The sequence below is a fragment of the Lupinus angustifolius genome, chromosome LG13 (assembly GCF_001865875.1).
Source record: "Lupinus angustifolius cultivar Tanjil chromosome LG13, LupAngTanjil_v1.0, whole genome shotgun sequence".
Taxonomy (NCBI): domain Eukaryota; kingdom Viridiplantae; phylum Streptophyta; class Magnoliopsida; order Fabales; family Fabaceae; genus Lupinus; species Lupinus angustifolius.
This window is the reverse complement of record NC_032021.1, coordinates 5,096,918-5,117,825: the sequence shown is the minus strand read 5'-3', so window position 1 is coordinate 5,117,825 and position 20,908 is coordinate 5,096,918. Positions and strand designations below refer to the sequence as shown.

Genomic DNA, 20,908 nt, shown 5'->3' with positions numbered 1-20,908 from the left:
ATACCCATTGAATATTTGACAGGGCCTGATTAAATTAAGTTGAGACTTGAGGATGCTTTTCAGCTGGTTTAACTCCCAAGATAGACATGATTGCACGTATCCTAAACTATTGTAAAGTGAAGAGAAAGTAATGGAAAGTCATTTTTGAACTGACTAACTTAAACTAACTAAACTTTTTTTAAGACATATCACATCACTCAGTGTATGCAAGTGATTGGTTGAAATTAAGAATGAGAGTTATACCTAATTATATGGCAAGAATTCAGGATTTATTTAGATATATATAAATCATTATGGCCATTTGGGGCAGGTAAGCCTGTTGATCATTTCCTACCAATTATGTCACTGTCTGTATTATCATTATATAATTGGTTAAAAAATGTATTTAAATTATAAAATTAATAATTATTTATTTATCTTACAAAACATAACTGATAGCATATACATTAATAAGATTTATGAAATAGGAGATGTGTATCATGCATGTGTATTCAAATGGATACATATTTGTTATTCCATAGTTTGTGTCATTCCATGTGTTATGGACTTGTGATTGATTAAAAAATATTTAAATTAAAATTTAATTATTAAATATTTTTCTGACCAATCACAAACTAATAGCATATGAAAATGAACAAACGGTAAGACAACATATGTGGTTCGATTGCCACTGGCCGCACAAATATCCAACACTAAGCAAGTGGAAGAAATGGATTCAATTTCAATTCGGCACAATGCCAAAGCTAGAAGTTGGTGGGTGCCAATTAAGGACTGGTCAAACACATGACCCATATCATATCACACCATCTTATACACATCAAAGTTCGAGCTTGAAAACAACTTTTAAGTAAAAATAAGATGGCTGTAAATGCTGCTGAGTTTGTTAAATTTTGGGACTTTATTTTCTATACTTAATTCTTAATTTCATATATTTTTAAATAAATTATCTGAGAACAATATTATTAAGAGTAACAATCACACACCTAGAAAAAAGATGAAAGTATATATTTACATCACAACTAACAACAAATATGGAAAAATAAGATAAATTAAATGATAACTAGATAATAAAAATTATGTAAATATCAGAAGCGTTTCTCGTCGTTCATCTTTGGTGAATCATTGTTCATCTTTTTATCTTTTTTTATTCACGATATTTTTGTTCTGTTTCATATTTGATTTGATTCCCCCAAGTCCTCTCCCCACTTTTTACAGTGATGCAAAGGTACGAGACCCTGATTCCTCATTTTCTCTCACATGGCGCTGGGCTTTTATGGTGGTAGGTAGGATCAAGGTATACAAAATGCTAGGCACGTGACACTAGCATATTTTTAGATAGAAAAATAATAAAAAATGGAACCATTATCCTAATTGCTTGTACTTTAGCTTAACGTTTAATTCCGTTCGAGTTTGCTTCTTTTATTACTCTAGCTATGAAATGATAAAAACATTATATATATTTTTGGTACTATTAATGATATCATCTCACACATGAATAGTAGTATATTAATTTTTTAAGGTGTGTGAAAATTTGTCCCAACAAATTTCACTTTCAGAAATCAAATTTATGAAATTTTAATTTTTTTGAGATTTAGTATAGTGCTGAACTATTTCACCAAATGGTGGTGGAATTACATATATTAAAGTCTTCAACTTTTGTGCATCTCTTGTAATTATACAAATAGCATATGAAAATGAACAAACGGTAAGACAACATATGTGGTTCGATTGCCACTGGCCGCACAAATATCCAACACTAAGCAAGTGGAAGAAATGGATTCAATTTCAATTCGGCACAATGCCAAAGCTAGAAGTTGGTGGGTGCCAATTAAGGACTGGTCAAACACATGACCCATATCATATCACACCATCTTATACACATCAAAGTTCGAGCTTGAAAACAACTTTTAAGTAAAAATAAGATGGCTGTAAATGCTGCTGAGTTTGTTAAATTTTGGGACTTTATTTTCTATACTTAATTCTTAATTTCATATATTTTTAAATAAATTATCTGAGAACAATATTATTAAGAGTAACAATCACACACCTAGAAAAAAGATGAAAGTATATATTTACATCACAACTAACAACAAATATGGAAAAATAAGATAAATTAAATGATAACTAGATAATAAAAATTATGTAAATATCAGAAGCGTTTCTCGTCGTTCATCTTTGGTGAATCATTGTTCATCTTTTTATCTTTTTTTATTCACGATATTTTTGTTCTGTTTCATATTTGATTTGATTCCCCCAAGTCCTCTCCCCACTTTTTACAGTGATGCAAAGGTACGAGACCCTGATTCCTCATTTTCTCTCACATGGCGCTGGGCTTTTATGGTGGTAGGTAGGATCAAGGTATACAAAATGCTAGGCACGTGACACTAGCATATTTTTAGATAGAAAAATAATAAAAAATGGAACCATTATCCTAATTGCTTGTACTTTAGCTTAACGTTTAATTCCGTTCGAGTTTGCTTCTTTTATTACTCTAGCTATGAAATGATAAAAACATTATATATATTTTTGGTACTATTAATGATATCATCTCACACATGAATAGTAGTATATTAATTTTTTAAGGTGTGTGAAAATTTGTCCCAACAAATTTCACTTTCAGAAATCAAATTTATGAAATTTTAATTTTTTTGAGATTTAGTATAGTGCTGAACTATTTCACCAAATGGTGGTGGAATTACATATATTAAAGTCTTCAACTTTTGTGCATCTCTTGTAATTATACACTTTGATAGCAATTATCAAATTGCTTGATACAGGAAATGGACCTACCATTTCCATTTAGAGATGGAGTAAAACCTATATAATCTTGTCAGATATCTTTTCACTTCAATGGGACGAAGCAAAGAGATTTATCTCAAGAACAGTGAGGTCAAAGAGAACCAAATTTGTGCCAACCCACTAAAACCTAGGGATACAGAAAAAGGGGAAACTTAATAGTGACCGAAATAAATTACCACTCACTGAAAGGTGGTAATCCGTTATGGGAAACTCATTGCATGTTCCCGACCAAAGTGTACATTTTTATTTGAAGAAAAGAGAAACTTGTCCCACCCAATTGAATCTTATAATAAAGAATCACACACTAACAAGCGCAGGTGAGTCATGTGTGGACCACAGACCAGAGAGACATAGAGATTAGAGAGTAATGCTTCCCATTAAGGCCACAAGGAAAATATTAAAAACTGTATGAATTTATTAAAATGAGAATGATAATTTGTATATATATTGTGACTTTATTGATCTTATCGGGTATGATCAAGTAAGTATATGAACCAAATGACTTCATAATTATGTATGATAAATTATGTTTCCTCTATGTCTTATCTTGACCATCTCTTCTAAGATTCAAATTAACCTTCATTTGATCTATTATTTGATTTCTAACAATCTTTCAACGAATGTCCAAACAATCTAAAACAAAATTGTTCTAATATTATTTATCTACTATAGAAGATAAAGTTGTTCTTATAGTAGTGCAATAAAGTTTATACTAAAGTTTGAGTAACATATTTCTCACATATATGATATCTGAATCACTACTTCATTCCTTTCAATATATTTGAATGCTATGACATGCATAATAAGCATGTTGTCATACATAACAGTTTGAGTGATCATATAAGCACAAACCCATCAGAATTTCATGGCGAAATATTCATGTTACAACCCTCGGTCATGAAAGTTTTGGGATCAGAGTGACGTGCAAATAAATAATCGATTCAGCATAGCTGGCGCCTCTGTTTGAGTTTTTGGCATCACTTCCCAAAATTTCTCAGTTCACACAAATAAAAAACGTGATTCCACTGTTACTTCACTGTGCAGATAATATTTTACCATTGTTAAACAAATAAAAATAAAAGCAGTAAAGGTAGAAAAAAGTTACTATATTCCATATGTTTCTAGGCCAGAAAATAACAAACAAATACATCAATCACACTGAAAAGCTAAAGCAATATAGAACAAAGAATTTCAACAAATAACATTAACACTTAAAATTGCACTCACATATTTACATTATATAAAACATTTTTTCCAGTTACATAAGAACAAAAATTAACCCCCAAACCCCCATCAACCAACAAATTCCTGCAATATTTTTCCTTTGAGATCTAAAAACATGAACATAAGTTTTCAGAGAAAAAGTTTAAAAAAAATAAAAAAAATACAACCTAACTGTTACCGTTACCCATGTCTCTTCCTTTTTTGTCAGTTCCGATTGCAACGGTGCCTGTTGCTTCCACCTCCACTTCCAGAAGCTCCGTCTTTCTTCTGGGTTGAGGAAGAAGAGAAAAACGGTCCAAGCCCAAAAACCGAACCGGATTTAGATGAACCGATTAGTGAACAAACCGGAACGTTGAGAACCGGGGTCACTCTAACGTTAGCAGAGTAAGATCGTTCCATTCCTCTATGCTTGAAGCGGGGCCCACCATTAAAGGTACTTGGACTACTCGAGCTTCGTTCCAAATTCTGAAACACTATCTTCCCTGAAGAGTTCATTCTTGGACTATCCACCTCATTCGATTCAACTTTCCGGATCGGGTTTCTCGCGACCCGGTTTCCATGATTCGGGTTCGGGTTGTTGGTTTTGTCGAATGAACTTGATCTGTGCTTCACGAAACTCATCCTTGGATGCGCGTTAGGGTTTCGGTGGAGTGAAATCTGAATCGGGGTAGGGTTTGGAATCGTGGTGGTTTTGTCTGAATCGAGTGAGAGTCTAGGGAGATCTTCGTGGTCGTGACCGGAGGAAGATGAAGATGAAAGTGAGAGACGCGATGAGATTGAAACGGATTCGGAGTCTGAATCTTTCAACAGAGGAAGAGTAATAGAAGTAGTTTCAGATGACGACGACGTCGTTTTGGAGCTGCGGTGATGAAGGAATTGCTTTATGGATTTCGTTGAGGAACAAGACGACGCCGTTTTATGAGTATCGGAGTTAGCGTTTTGCGATATCTGCTTCTTCTTCAGCCCTAACAGCTCTCTCCAGCGGCTAGAGCACCTTGGAGCTTTCGGCGAGAACAGAAACGTCTCCACCGGCGGCTTCTCCGTTATATTCGCCGGAGACAAGTCCGGTGAACATGTCTCCGGCGAGTGAGACTGTGCGGTGGTGGTGGAGGAGGAAGGAGTGAAAGGGTTTAGAGTAGAGAGATGAAAGTGGAGAGGAACAAGCTTTCCGTCGGAGAAGAGTTGATCGGCGGGGAGCATGGTGACAGGATCTTCAAGGTGAAATTCGAAGTCTCCGGCGGAGGAATCGAGATCTGGGAGATTATCCGGCGAGAGAGAATGTTGAGGGGTGAGCCATGTGAACGAAGAGAAGTTGTTGTTGTTGTTATTGTTGACACAAAGGGAAGCCATTGTTGTGGGATCATGCACAGTGAAAGGTAGCACTGGAAGTATTGTGGTACGAAGAAAGTGAAAGAGTGAGCTTTCTTTTTGTGGAGATATATTGTGTGATTGAGAGATGCTATTGCTTACACTACTAAGGTATTTGGTTATCTGCCATTTCCAAATTCTTCTAGGACATACATATATAGGTCTAGTTTGCGCCCTATGTTTAATTTTTTAAAAATTAGGTTCATCTCTTTATATGTTAAAAAATGCATTTTAGTTTCTAAAACATGTTTTTTCACCATTTTAGTTTTGTTCTATAAAAAATAAAGTTTGTAATTAGAGTGTGAAAACTATACACTGACAGTATAAAGATTTATGTACATGCACTCATCATCCAAGATTCATTTAGATTACCTTTTTTGAAAAGTCAACAATAATTAAATATTAACGGTAAAATGATATATTGACAATGTATAAAACTCATACACTGTTAGTACATATATCATTTTCTCTTATAATTATGCATAAACTTGGTACAAAACTTAGTGCAAACTAATATAAATGTAATTCTATTAAAACAAAAGAAGGAGGTTGTGGATGGTGGTGAGAAATTGAAGAGACAGTGAAGATGAAAGAATGAAATTATCTCAAACTTTAAGTCATATATGACAAGTTGAAAAATTATATTTTGAAAATATACGATTAAGTTCGAACTTTTCCTAAACTTTTAGAATAGCAAATCGAACCAAATATAAATATTTTCTCAAGAAAAACTGAAACTGTGTAATAATCAAATTGAACCAATGCTTTTTTGTTTAGTTGGCTCACAGCAATTTCACATTTAAAACCGTTTTCACCTAGACCCTAGTAGCTAACATACATAAAGTGTTATATTAATTGCAAAACTTATTAACATTTCTCAACCAAGATTAATAAGTCTTTCCTTAAATGAATAAAGTTCGATTTTGTTGGGGTGTGATTCAATCCAACTTAAGGAACCTATATTTTTTTAATGGAGTAATTTATAATAATCATAATTAAAAATAAAAATGTAAACATAGATTAGCAAAGAAGAATATCCAGTAATTCATTACCTAGCTTTTAAACAATCCCACAAACTAGTTGTACTAGGGAGATGCATAATTAATATCTCTTTTGTTTATAATCTAATTCATATAAGAGAAAAATATATATACATCAATAACGTGTGAATTTTTTACATTATCATTAATCTACTATTTATTTTTAATTATCATTACCTCTTAAAAAATAATTTAAATAAAGAATGAAAAATATATTGTCTATGTTATAAATCTTTACACCGTCGGATATTACCCTCTTGTTATAACCAAATATGTTATGTTTGGCAATCCCTTCACGATTTAGAAATTGGTAAACAAGTTGACTGTAAAAACCAAGTTACTAATTCTGTTTTTTAAGATTTTTTTATAAACTAAACTTGTTGAAGTAACAAGCTTAATTTCTAAAAGTAGTTACAAATTAGGTAAAGAAGAAAAAACAAATTGTTAAAAAAGATGAGTTAATTTATGTTTTTAGTCTATAATCTCATATTTTATTCATACTATACTAGCGTGTCGACTAGCACTTCGTGCCAATCAACCCGTATTCTTATTCTTTCTGATATAAAATGCATCCTATTCATGTTATGCTATTTAAGAAAAACAATTTAAATATAAGAATGCAATATATGAAAGCAATATAAATAAGAGAATGTTTGGAACATTAATGATATATTTGATAAAAAAATGAAAGCAATGAAAGTAATGTGTGAAAGTTTATAATAACTATTAATGAGAGATATTACAAATGATAAATCCGGAATATAAAAATTATATCATAGTGATAGTTATTACTTGTTTTGACTTTATTAATATTATAGATATAGATTATAGATATTTATACTTTTATACTATATATAAAGCGAAAATATGAAGTAACTACCATGGTGTAATTTCACTTTCCTATTTTACCCTTAAACTTTTTAATTTCTACAAAAAATCATAGAATTATATGTAAGTATGTAACCACCACCAACGTATCAACCACGTACATCTCTATAGTATTATAATAAAACAAAATGTTATAGTATAAAATATCTCATACTATATATAAAGGGAAAACATGAAGCAACTACCATGATGTAATTTCACTTTCCTATTTTGCCTCAAATTTTGTAATTTCTACAAAAAAAAAATCATAATTATATGTAAGTATGTAACTAGTATCAACATATTAACCACATCTCTATCATTATAATAAAACAAAACATTATAATACAAAGTATCTTTAATAAAAATACAATATAAAGTATACTTAATACAAAAAATATTTTAATTTTCTAAAATAAAATATATAAAATTTGAATTGACATGGTAAAAGTATAAATCTTGACTGACAAATACGAAATGTTTATCACCGCTAGTAACAATAATCTAAAAATATATTGTATATAAAACCAAATAAATACTTCTTCGGCTCCTGCTCAGTTTGGGCCAAGAATTGGCCGAGGCTAGGCACTATTAGATCCTAGAATAAGCCCTCTCATGTCAACCGTCAAGTGAAGGCTAATTTTCAATCAAAAACAATTGTCATACAAAAACTATCAAAAATAAATATATTTGAGTCTTATAATAATATATAAATAGTTAAGATTAAAAGAAATTAATCATTGATTATATGATTATTATTTTAATTTTATCTATTTAACTAATATACAATAATTCATATTAATTAATCTAATTTCTCATAAAAACAAGAGTTAATTACACTGACACCCCTGAGTTTTAGTGAAATTACACAAACCACCCCTCACTTTTCTACACCTACACAAACCTCCCTTAGTTTTTATATTTTCATTACACTGACCACCCTGCATGAGAAATAAGTGTAATCTTTTGAATAAAAAATGTTATAAATGTAATTAAGTTAAACAAAACATGGTATATTGTGAGGAAAAAATCCAAATAATATACAAATTAATGTGTATTTATTATTTTTTGTTACAAAATGCATCAACAATTATAAAAAGATATTGTTTAAATCGCTCTTATATTATATCGTAACAAACCAAAAATAAAAAAGAGGTATCGACTCATATATTATTTGGATTTGTCTCCACAATATATCATGTTTTGTTTAACTTAATTGCATTTATCACATTTTTTGTTCACAAAATTACACTTATTTCTCATGTATGGGTGGTTAGTGTAACGAAAGTATAAAAATGAGAGGGGTTTGTGTAGGTGTAAAAAAGTGAGGGGTGGTTTATGTAATTTCACTAAAACTCAGGGTGTGTCAGTGTAATTTACTCTAAAAACAATTATTCTTATATCAGCTATTTCCTATACAAAACCCTTTTCCATAAATATGATAGAAAATAAAAATTTAACCTCAGTCTACATGCTTAACTAAATAAACTATCTACTAGTGTTTATTTCTCTTTTGATTTTGGTTCCAATACAGTTTCATTATTATTGTTTCCCATTCCTTTTTTGCTGTTCAATCAAAACAGCAGAAAATGTGAATACATAATCTTGGTTTAGCTAGAGACAACATGATTGGCTAAGGGAACTACATAGCAGGATAGCACATCATGAATAAGGAACTTGGAGAGACAGGAAGAAATAAAAACAATGATGTAGTAGTGAATCAGCCAAAGAAAACAGTGATAATGTAATGTATTATGTATGCATACCTTTTAATCAACTTTTTAGTAGACAATATTCCAACAACAGCACATATATGTAACTAAATAGATACACCGAGGCTATTTGTCTATATAATTGAATCTTTATACTAATAAGTATTAAAAATATTGATCTTCTTTACAATTCAACAAGTTATGGGATTTTTTTTAGAATAAGATTATTGTTACAATCTTTAATAGTATTACTTATAACAGCCTTATGTTAAAAGGATTATAGTTGTTAGAGTTTATTCAAATGTGAAGTTTCATATTGAGGATGAATGAAATAATTAAAAGTGGAAAAAACCTCATAAAACTTTTGTCTTAATTAGGTTGAAAACGTGTTATCTCAATTGTGACTCTCTATTATTTTCAAACGCTGATAACAATGGAACTCTCCGATTGTTGGAGGTTCTCGGTCATGGTATAGCCTAACAAGTATGAAAGTCGGTGATTTGGCTGAGACATGATGGACTTAAGGGGGAGCGGACGTTGAGTGTATGGTAATTGAGAAGGAGATTGTTAAGTTTATTCAAGTATAAAGTCACACATTGAATATGAGAGGTAACTTAAAAGAGTTTATACATGAAAAATGTCAAGGAAACTATTGCTTTAAGGTTTTATTCAAGACATATTGTCTCACTTGTGACTCTATATCTTCTCACATTCCGATAACAAGGAAACTCCCCAATAATTTTGTATACTTCCCATAAATAACAATTGTTACCATCTTATTGTTGTGTTTCCTCTTACGTGGTCACTTTCCCCCCATACACTGGCATGTGTTTGGACTCCTAGCTAGTATGAATGAAAAACCATTATTATGCTTACACTGAACGGATAGAGCTTGCGCTGTAGACGCATGAGGCTAACTATTCCACCCACAACCTTCAGCATCACGTTGAATGTAAGCTTCATTCTCAAGACTATAAGCCTTTGTTGACCAATCAAGTTTATTCATCCAAATAATTTCGACAATTCTTAGAAAATAATCATTCATATTTCTCCATCAAAGTAGACATATAGTCTTATGAACGGAAGCACACAAAATTTGACTTGTAAAAGATATAACAGGCCCGATCTAATAAAATTTTATCCATGGCAAAAATAATTATTTCTATAATCGGGGCCTATATGTGCAGCACAAAAAAGTTATTGCCTTAATATGAGAGTTCCACGGACAATTTGATTTTTTTCTTACTAGTTAAAGTTTCATATCAAAACCAATTGACAACAAGATGAATAATCCAATATGTATTTAAACTATTCCCGAGATAATAAGGTAATTGGTGTGAGACTTACTTTTCAATATGTTCCCTCCATATAAGCATGTCGGACCAGATGAATAGTTACTTTTGAACCATAACTAAATGACATCTTTTGGCCTATGACAACCATAAAGAAGTTGAGCTATGGTTATGATATCATGTTAAAGTTTCATCTCAAAACCAATTAACAATGAGAGGAGTAATTCAACATATGTTTAAATCATTCATGAGACAATGAGGCAGACAATGTATTACTTACTTTCTAACACTACAAATGTCTATCCTTATTCTGGGTAAGGAACTAATATTTCTTAGGGTACGTGGTTGCCCATCTTTTCAAAGTGTCGCTCACAGAAATCAAACCCTTGATCTTTGAGTCTTTCTAGAGTCTAGCGAAATCTTACATCATTAGATCAACGCCTTGGTAATATGACCAATCTAAGTTGAGTATAAGGGTTATTATCTCGAATTGAGCAAGATCAACAAACAATATTACCTAACTTAGGAAGATCGTCACATAGGTTCGTTAACATATTATTTTTTTTGAAAGAAAAGTATAGAAAATGAGGACTTGAAAATTATTTTAAAATATATTTCATAATTCTAAAGTCTTTCATTTCTTTCCATTAACATTCAAAAATCAACTTGCAATAAACTATAAAGTTTGAAGATCATGTAAGGCTTTAAAGGTAAGGGACTCTTGCTATATGGACCAAGTTATCAAATATAGCATGAGGCCCATTAGTAAAACACATCCCACATCATAAGGCGCATTAGAAAAACAGACCATACATCCCACAGATTCTATTTTCCTTTCATTTTCTCATTGCTTCATTAACATAAAATAAAAATTAATTTTGAAACTATGGTTTTTTTTGTCTCAAACCCAACCCAAACATAGTTTTTTTTGTCTCAACATATTCATGTTCTTCTTGCGCTATAGAAGTATTAGTACTTCATAGTAGTGTTTTTCCCCGTTACTGTTCAATGGATTTTTTGTTCTCTCTGAAACCCCATAGTCACAGTGTGTTTCTGAAAGCACCTTATTCTTCACCTCTCTCTCTTCCACTCTCTTCGTCCTCTCTCTGCTTCCAAACACGCCAGGATTCACTGCGAGTTTGAAAGAAGAATCAATGGCGCTCTTTCTGGTGACTCCGACACTCGCTTTCTTGATAGGGTATGAATCTTTATTTCTATCCTTTTGTATTGTTAGGGTAGGATTGGTTTGGTTTAAACTTCAACGTTTTCACTATTACTCTGATTTTACTCTGCAACTCGTATTCCATTGAACTGGTGTGGAAAGTGTATAAAAGCTAAAAATGAATTTTAGAGCATGTTTGGGAGTCTAGTTTTCGAGGATTATGTTGAATTTTGGAAGGGGATGAAGGGAAGTGGAAGACTTCTAAACATCTCACAATTGTATTTCATGGCTCTGCAACCTTCATTTTTTTCATTAATTCCCCTCCAAAACCTAACTCACAAACAGACCTTGAGGATAATGTGTAAAGTTCTCTGGCTTATCATTTTTTGTGGCAATTGAACTGCAGCATTTGAAAATCTTTTGCAACTTATTAGGGAAGTGATCATTCACTTTTCTTTGGAAACTGGTTGCTTTTATTTAGAACATTTTGTGGTTTTATTGTCTGTTTATACTTTATAATTTTTACTTTTTACCTTGATGCTTGAACAAGAGTTTATTATCGTTGTTTTTTGATTCTTGTTCGAACTTTTAGTGCCGTAAATGTTACGCTGCATTTATTTGACTCAATAGTGACATTGAATATAGAAATTAGCAAAAGCTAGGCCTGGCAGGATATTTAGTCATAGACAGTGATTATATGATCTCCTTTCTTTTAGGAGCTTAGTTGAAATTTGTGGGCTCTTTAATGCTTTATTTGGTTTCCAAATCAATTACCTGCACTGCTACATAGTTTGGGACAATAAGCAGTCAGAGTATTGAGACAGTGTTTTGTTTGCATTTTTGTGGCATCTTCTACTGAAACAACTGAACAGCTTCTAGAAAATTGGAGGAGGAACTAGCATTGACAGATTACGAGAAAATGCATGGTTTTAGACTTTAGTATCTTCACATCGTTCATGTATTTTTTTGTGAAGAGAAGGGGAAAGGAGCATGCATCTGGAAATCTCACAACCTTGCAAAGAAAAATATTATGACTTGCGAAATCTGTAGCTGATTCTTATCGGGACTGCATTACTTGTATCAGCTAGAACATAGTTGTACAGATGCTAGGATCATAGTTGGACATAAAAGGAAGACCTAGCAGCTAGCAACTTTATAACCCGTTCAATAATACTATAATAAACGAATGAAATTTTCAGCAGTGGATAAAGCATGCACTGATAAATGGTATTAAGTTTTTCTAACTTAAGGCAACGTCTTTAGAAAGATGTGATGTGAAATACCATTACACTACTACATATAACATTTGTTAGGTAGCCCTCAGTACTAATGCTAATGAAGTGGTTAATTATATTAAAAGAAGATGAAAAGGCATAATATACAAAATAGATTTTGAGAAGGCCTGTGATCAACTGAGTTGGATTTTTAATTTTTTATGTATGTTAAGGGGTTTCTTCTCCTGAGGAGGTCACATCACTATCATGCAGCCATCCTTGTCTCGTATTCCTCTTTATCTTGTTCTTTATGTTTCTGGTTGAGACGATTATGGGGGACTTCGTTTGGTTAGGAGATGGGGTTACTAAGAGGGACCATTTGTCAATGGAATGTTTATTTTGCATGCTACAGGGAATAGGGTTGGGTCTTGAAAACTTGGCTTATAAGAAGATCTCCTTATCTGGCAAATGGCCGTGGTATTTTCCAGGAGAATCAAATTCACTTTGGCATCAAGCTATGTAGAGGAAGTACAGATTCGCCAAAATTGATGGGATGTCTCACATCAATTCAAGAATTAGGCCTAGTTAATTTCCCTTCTCTTTACTTTCATGTTCTTGTTTCCATGTTGATAATTTCATATCCTAGACTAATGTAGTCTTCTTTGATTTCATGATGTATGGTCCTTAAAAATTAAAAGTAGTACTCCGTTCTTCTGTTACGGTTTCAACTTTCACGTAAGGGTTAATGTATTGTTGATGGGACATATTCCCATTTTTTGTCTTAATCTAATTTAAAAGTATGTTCAATCTGACAACGCAACTTTCATTATAGCAAAAAGCACTGGAAGCTGCGATGAATGATATCAACAACTCATTTGGAAAGGGAAGTGTTACAAGATTGGGCAGTGCTGGTGGAGCTTTGGTGTATGTATCTTCTCCACATTCTTTGCCATCTTGCTCAAATATTTTCCCATTCAACTGTATTAGAGTTTAGAAAAGTAGTAAACTGTATCCTGCTGCTACTTTCTGTAGTTTAGAGCAGTTGACATGTAATTATCATCTTGAATGTTGCAGTGAAACTTTCCCAGTGGCTGTTTGACATTAGACTGTGCTTTAGGTGGTGGTCTTCCAAAAGGAAGAATTATAGAGGTATTGGCTTTATGCTTTTATTCATTCTATTCCTTTTCTGGTCATTTTTGCATTCACTGGGTTCTTGATAGAATATGAATCATAATTTTAATGGTGGATGCATTAGGAAGAATATGGTATATTTGTGTAGAGGGGGGGTTTATTTAAATTTGGGTATTTGTTATTAACTTTGGTGCTATTTGAGGATTCTGGTAAGGTATGGTTGCTTGGTTATCAAGCTGGATTCGGTTATTTCTTTGCTATGCACAATAATTGCATACTTAAACTCTAATATTGAATTGAAACTCCCACCAACTGCAAAATTTCCTCTCTCCCCCTCCTCCAAAAAATTTACCATTAAAAAAATATTATAAATTGAAACCACTGCTAAACTTCTGTTTCTCCCCATCAGTCTACTTTTTCCTGGTTCCGTGACCTGTTGTGCGTCAGTATGCATATGTGGTGATTGAGCTCTACTGTAACATGTTGGAGTAGTTTGTGAGACTTTTGGTGCTTAGCTGTATTGCTAACATGACATTATCTGCTATATGTATTTCCAGATATTTGGACCAGAGAGCAGTGGTAAAACAACCCTTGCACTCCATGCTATTGCAGAAGTGCAGGTAATTTATCGCTATGGACTTTTCTCAATCACTAATTCCTGTTCATGATGGTTTACTTGATGTAAACATGTTTATGGTGTGCAGAAGTTGGGTGGCAATGCTGTGCTTGTTGATGCTGAGCACGCTTTTGATCCAACATATTCTAAAGCATTAGGAGTGGATGTTGAAAATTTGATTGTCTGCCAACCTGATCATGGAGAGATGGGTCTTGAGAGTAATATATTTGCCTTTAATGTGGTCATGTTGGAATGGATAGGATAATATTGGCAGTGTGCTGTATGGTGTATATGAATTGATTGAACTTTCCATGTTACAGTCGCAGATCGCATGTGCAGATCTGGGGCAGTAGATCTCATTTGTGTGGATTCTGTCTCAGCTCTCACTCCACGAGCAGAAATCGAAGTAAACAAATAATTTTCTTGTTCTTACCTTTCAGGTATATGTGTTTTATAATTTAGGGGATCATGTTTCATTTCTAACTAATTTTTTCATATAAATACATAGGGTGAGATTGGAATGCAGCAAATGGGATTGCAGGCTCGTCTTATGAGCCAAGCATTGCGTAAGATGTCTGGAAATGCCTCTAAAGCTGGTTGTACTCTTATATTTTTGAATCAAATAAGATATAAGGTACTTGTATGGGATTAGCTATAACTTTCTTTCTGGTAGCCTGAATGCATTTAATTATGACGAGTACTTTAAATTTGCAACTGCTCACTTATTCATGAGTTCAATGAATTTTGTCAAGATAAGTTAAATCTCCAGCTTTTGTTGATGTGGCTTGACCTTTTGTTTGCTTTTGTAGATTGGTGTTTATTATGGGAATCCAGAAGTGACAAGTGGTGGAATTGCATTGAAGTTCTTCGCGTCACTTTGACTAGAAGTTCGTTCTATAGGGAAGATAAAGTCTGTAAGCACACTAGCTCTGCCATGCCATATTGTTATATATCATGATCTTTAAACCTTGGCATTGGCCTTTCTCCAAAATTCCAGCACCTTCTTACACTTTAAGAATTACTTGTTAGCTGTTACTAATATATTCTTTAGATTATAATGACATTATGTTTAATATATAGTGTTCATTTTCATTTCCTTTAGGCTAAAGGAGATGAAGAAATTGGCCTTAAAGTTCGTGTAAGAGTGCAAAAGAGCAAGGTAAGCTAGACTCCTTGAATACATATCTGAAAGTGTGTTTACATAATTTATCTTCATTTCTGAAGGTTGCTTCACAAATTATTTGGAACTTGACATTTTTAATTATTTTTAAGTTAGCAACATTTATCTTTTCTTTCCTGCGGTGAAAGAAAAATATAGAAAATTGAAAATATTAGCTGAGAAATCTAAGCTTTGTTACTGTACCCAATAGATTGTGACTACCATGACAGCTTGATCATAGATGATGTTTTATCTTGAAAACCTTTGCTTGTGGTCATTGCAATTAGTTCCTGAAAGAGCACAATTCACCCTTTAGTGATTGTATTAGGCTTTAAAGATATTAACATGGTATCATAGCCTCTATGATCAAGTGTGGTCAGAAGTTCGACCCATGTTGCATACGCTCTTCTAAATTATATTTTCGCACTAAGTAAAGTGTTCCTATGTATTGGTCTTGCTTGAAGACCAAAAGGCTCTTGGTAGTGTCATAGAGTTATCAGATATTCTTCTACCTCACAGCTTAAGCTTTTAGCAGAATTGGTTTTTAACATCAACAGTATCTTAGCTACTCTTAGACAGGAAAATCGTGGAAGGGCCTTTCTGTGACAAAGGTAGTTTCAGCATGTAATGGGTGGAAATTTAGAACCCTAATCCATGAATTTTGGATAGTTCTTTCTTTTTATCTCCGTCCTCTATTTTGAACTTCTAAGACCAACTATTATTTGCTTGAATCGGTTAAACAAACAGTGTTGTCTTTCAGTTTAGTTTTGGTTTTCTGTTCTCAGAAAGCAAGCCCAAGAATGTCCATGGTCCTTTTAGGAGCTACACATTGGTGACTTTTGGCAGTTTTATTTCTTTTCTTGAGCTGCACTTTGCTGACTCTGTTTTTGGTTTCACTTGAACTTTGCAATAAAAACATTCTTACCCTTTTTTCCATCAGTGCATCGCTTCTTTGGGAAGTCCTAAACTGGCAAGGAAATTGTCAATGCCATCTCCCGTGACTCTTCTAATGATATTTGCTATATTTAGTTTGAAAGCAGATTCTTGTTGCGCGGACAGTTTTCTTCATGGATCTTATGCTGCATGTTTCATTGACTTTATTTTTCGTTCAGGATATCCTTAACTTAATCAGTTATGTTAGGTATCAAGGCCTTACAAAGTAGCTGAGTTCGAGATTATATTTGGGGAAGGAGTCAGTAAGCTGGTGAGTATTGCAGCATAAAAGCATTTTAAAACTTAAGTTTATATCACTATTGTGACTCTTCATTTTGAATGCAGGGTTGCATTTTAGATTGTGCAGAAATGATGGATGTTGTCTTAAAGAAAGGCTCTTGGTATAGATACGGGGACCATCGGTATTATCTCAGAACATCCTTTTGAATTCGAGTATTTATTTTTTCGATGCTGTTGCGTTGTTTTGTACAGCTGTCAAAGTAAGGACTTCACAAGGTGCTTTTAGTTCAGTTTCATACAAGAGAGTTAATTATAACTTTGCTGTTCTGTGTGGGAGAACATGTTATAAATAATAGAGAATCAAACATTGGGTTTTATGGTATTGATTGTTGGGCAATAAAAAGCCAACATGAACATAAGCTCAATGTTGCAGAAATGAGGATGTTGTGTTGGTTGAGTAGAAATACAAGATAAAATAGGATAACGAGTGAATGCATTAGAGATCTCCTTAGGTGGTTTAACCATGTCAGGAGAGGACTATTAGAAATTAGAGTAAAAAGAGTAAACCAAGTGGAGGATAGGCCAAACTGTCAGAGACAGAGGGAGACCAATAAAAATATAGATGAAACAATTAAAATGGACTTAGATTTATATGATATTGATGAAGACATGATTTACTATATGGATGCGATGACTTTGTTTGATCATCGTGGCTGACCCTACCTGGTTCAAAAAGGCTTTTTTTTTTTGTGTTATAGAATAAATTTGCAGTGAAACAATCAAAGAAATCCAAATATTTGTGTGAAAGAAAATATAGCAAGTAAAGAAATAGAGGGATAAATCAGATTTCCACCACCCAGAAAAATAGAGGGATAATATCAGATTTCCACCATCCAGAAAAACTTACTGCATTACCATATTGCTTTCTGTCTGATGTGACCTGCTTTTATGATGTATAAGACAGCTTTTCATTATAATGCAAACCTCCTCCCTCCCCCCTGGTCCTTTATTTCCACCAGTGGTAGATTCATGTGAACTATGTTTCTTTTTTATACTTTTGTCCCTTCCATATTAAAAGAATTCTTACTATTTAGTGAAGGACATTAACTTTGCAAAAACAAGATTTGGTTTTGCTTCTCTGTTTTCATATTTTCCTTACTTCTCTTGTCTTTCCTCTACTTTTTTCAATGGTGGTTTGTCTTTACATGAGGAGTTCTCATGGTTTTATCATAAAACAGGTTGGGGCAGGGAAGAGAAAAAGCAATACAGTACCTAAAGGAGAACACACATCTTTTAGAAGAAGTTGAAAAGGTTTGGTGTTCTGAACCTGCTAAATGCTATTGACTGTTTTTTTTAAATTAGATGTATTATATCCACCTCTCTCTCTTAAAGCAATAAAGTGTGTGCTTACTTGCTGTCTGGTCATAGCATTTTATACCTATTCATTCCATTGTCTGGTAGAAAACCCGAACATCAAATGATCGAGCCTAGAAAATCTCATGGTATAATCCGGGTGCCCAACTTCATTTTCTTTAGTCTCCTTAATGCATCTGGTCACCAACACCAATTCATGGATACTTGGTTATAGTCATATTGAAGTTCTGGTCTCTGACTCTAGCTATAATGCCTCACAACTCACAAGTGTGTAGTCAATATTAATAGTCCTTAAAAATTAGGTCTTGAGCTTATCTATGGCATGAAGCAAGTGAAGGCTAGACAGAAGGAGGATGCCTGTTTGGTCTTTTGGCAAGTTCAAGGTGGTTTTTGACGATATAGGTAGGTTCATAGTAGGTTTTAGAAGTGGCCGAGGCAGTTATCACTTTATTTCTAGGTGTTTAGTTGGTAGATTTCAGTAATGTTAGGCCTCCAATTAGAAGGGTATTTCAGAGAAGAAAGAAAGAGAATAAAGGTATACGGGAAAAGGAAGAAAAATGGGCTTGTGACACATGACTCTAACTAACCAGACACGTGGCACGAGTTGGTTGGTTAGGAAGATCCTAGAATCAGAGTAAGAAGGTGAATATGAGGACAGAGAGGGGTACGAATAAGGCAGGCAATCATTTGGGGAAATTAGGGGGGTGACTGTGTCACTGGGAGAAGGAAATTATTCCTCTTGTATTGTGTTTCTGTCATCACATTAATAAGTCATTTCTGTACCTTATACTCTGCACTTTTCTTTTTCCTACTATCAGTAAATACATTCTGCACTTGTTTTCCCTAAATTCTCTGCCAATTCTTTCTTTATTTGGTTGGTTCCTATCAAGTTGGTATCAGAGCTCCCGATCTTGGGAGCCTCTGGATGATATCAACAAGAATGGAAAATAGACTAGAAAATGTGGAGAAGAGGTTGGAGGGAATGCAAACCTCTTTTCAAGAAATTTTAAGACAACAAATGGAGACATTGATGAAAACAGTAACTGATCGTCTTGAGGAAACAGTAGGGGAAATACGGGGAATGGGGCGAGAAGGTGTTGGGGAAAATAGCAATCGAGAAGAGAGGTACCGTAAGGAGTGGGTACATGGCTATTAGAGAATAACAATTAGTTATTCTTATATTTCCTATGCTGAGTGTATTGGGTTATTAGTCACATGCTCAATAACCCAATTAATCACATGCCTAATTAGTTGTTAGGTTGTTATTTCAGTAACTAACTTATGTTAGTTACTGATTTCCTCTTTCTGTTTTGCTATCTCTTATTTAAAGAGATAAGCCTTCTCCTTTGTATTCAATCAAATATTAATCAATAAAGTTTTGAAGTCTATTCATCTTTTTATCTTTTTACATGGTATCAATCGCCCTTATGGCCACTGCCACTGATCTTTCATCACCACCACCCTCCCATTCCTCTGCTCCTCCAATTCGAACCGTTTCTCCTTCTCTCTCTTCCTATTCCCTCTACCAAACTTAGTGAGAAAAACTACCTCACTTGGTGCCAATTCATGGTCTCTGTTCTCAAGTCAAACAGGGCCATTAGATTCATTCATCCTACTGAAATTCCACCAAAATACCTATCTGAATTTGATTGCACTCACCATCACATTAACCCCTCTTATCTCAGCTGGGAGGAACAAGACCAGACTGTGTTTGCTTGGATTCTTAATTCCATTTCTGAATCTCTTCACACACCTCATCCACTCAATTATGGGATGAACTTCACTCTTTCTGCAATGCACACACAAAGGCTAGAAGCAGACAACTAAGGGCTCAACTGCGCAACATTTCTCAAGGCAACAACACCATCTCAGAATACTTCTCAAGCATCAAATGCATCACTGACTCTCTAGCCTCTATTGGCACACCTATCTCAACTACTGAACACATAGACTATGTTCTTGATGGATTGGGTGAGGATTTTCAAACTGTCATCACTGCTATAGAAAGCCAAATTAACCCACCCTCCATTAATGACCTTGAGCAATTTCTCTTGACCTTTGAGTCAAGACTCATCAAGAATAAGCATAAAGCAGTTTCTGATGCCCTTTCTGCCAATATTGCCACTATCCCTACCTCACATCAATCCACTGACTCCACTTCAACCCCTTCACACTTCAATCCCAACCTTCCACCAACAACTTCTCCTCCTAACCACAGATTTGAGTCTATTCCTAACTCTTTTTCTAATGGATCAAGGGGGGGTCGTTCCAATAGAAGATTCACAAGATTCAGTAGAGGTTCAAGAAACCCCAATGGGTTTGGCAGTAGCTTCTTCTGTACTCACTGCAACAGACCTGGTCATGATTTAGCTTGGTGCTATTTTGCACCTTACAATATTCCCAACCCTTGCCCTGCCTATCCCTATCTCTACCCTCCCTCTCACTTATCCAAAGGACCAAGACCTGGCCACAATTCCTACAGACCCACCACTTCCCACAATGGCCAAAATTATTCTCCTAACACCACACCATATTACTCCTACCACCACACTCCTATGCCTAATCTTAGACCAACTATGCCTCCCTACACATTCCCTGGGCCTCATCATCCTCACATATCAACCTACCCACCCTATGCTATGAATGTCAGCACTGGAGCATCAGATACTAAGCACTCTTTATGGTTTCCAGATTCAGGTGCCACCAACCACATCACCTCAGATCCTACTGTGGTTCACCAAACAACAGAACAGTTTGGACCTGAACATCTTTACATG

The 20,908-nt window shown here is 34.0% G+C and overlaps 1 protein-coding gene, 2 long non-coding RNA genes and 1 pseudogene across 3 annotated transcripts in view; 1 reads left to right on the top strand and 3 right to left on the bottom strand.

Annotated features, from left to right (window-relative positions):
* LOC109325715 overlaps positions 1–11,383 on the bottom strand; it is a 24,063-nt gene extending 12,680 nt beyond the window's left edge. Inside the window, exon 1 of the long non-coding RNA XR_002105180.1 lies at positions 11,305–11,383. This is a non-coding gene — a long non-coding RNA (uncharacterized LOC109325715). The remainder of the gene's footprint in view (positions 1–11,304) is intronic.
* Positions 3,892–5,578, bottom strand: LOC109325712 (uncharacterized protein DDB_G0271670-like). The gene has a single exon (XM_019558235.1). The coding sequence runs from the start codon at positions 5,371–5,373 to the stop codon at positions 4,228–4,230; it is 1,146 nt and encodes a 381-aa protein (XP_019413780.1). The 5' UTR covers positions 5,374–5,578; the 3' UTR covers positions 3,892–4,227.
* LOC109325713 overlaps positions 11,213–20,908 on the top strand; it is an 18,237-nt pseudogene continuing 8,541 nt past the window's right edge.
* LOC109325714 lies at positions 17,760–18,608 on the bottom strand. Its single transcript, XR_002105179.1, has 2 exons — positions 18,196–18,608; positions 17,760–18,029 (listed from the first exon to the last, which is right to left on the bottom strand). It is a non-coding gene; the product is annotated as an uncharacterized LOC109325714 (long non-coding RNA).

Bases quoted from the DNA above. Each gene is read 5' to 3' on its own strand.
- LOC109325712 (XM_019558235.1), bottom strand. From the start codon at position 5,373: ATGGCTTCCCTTTGTGTCAACAATAACAACAACAACAACTTCTCTTCG.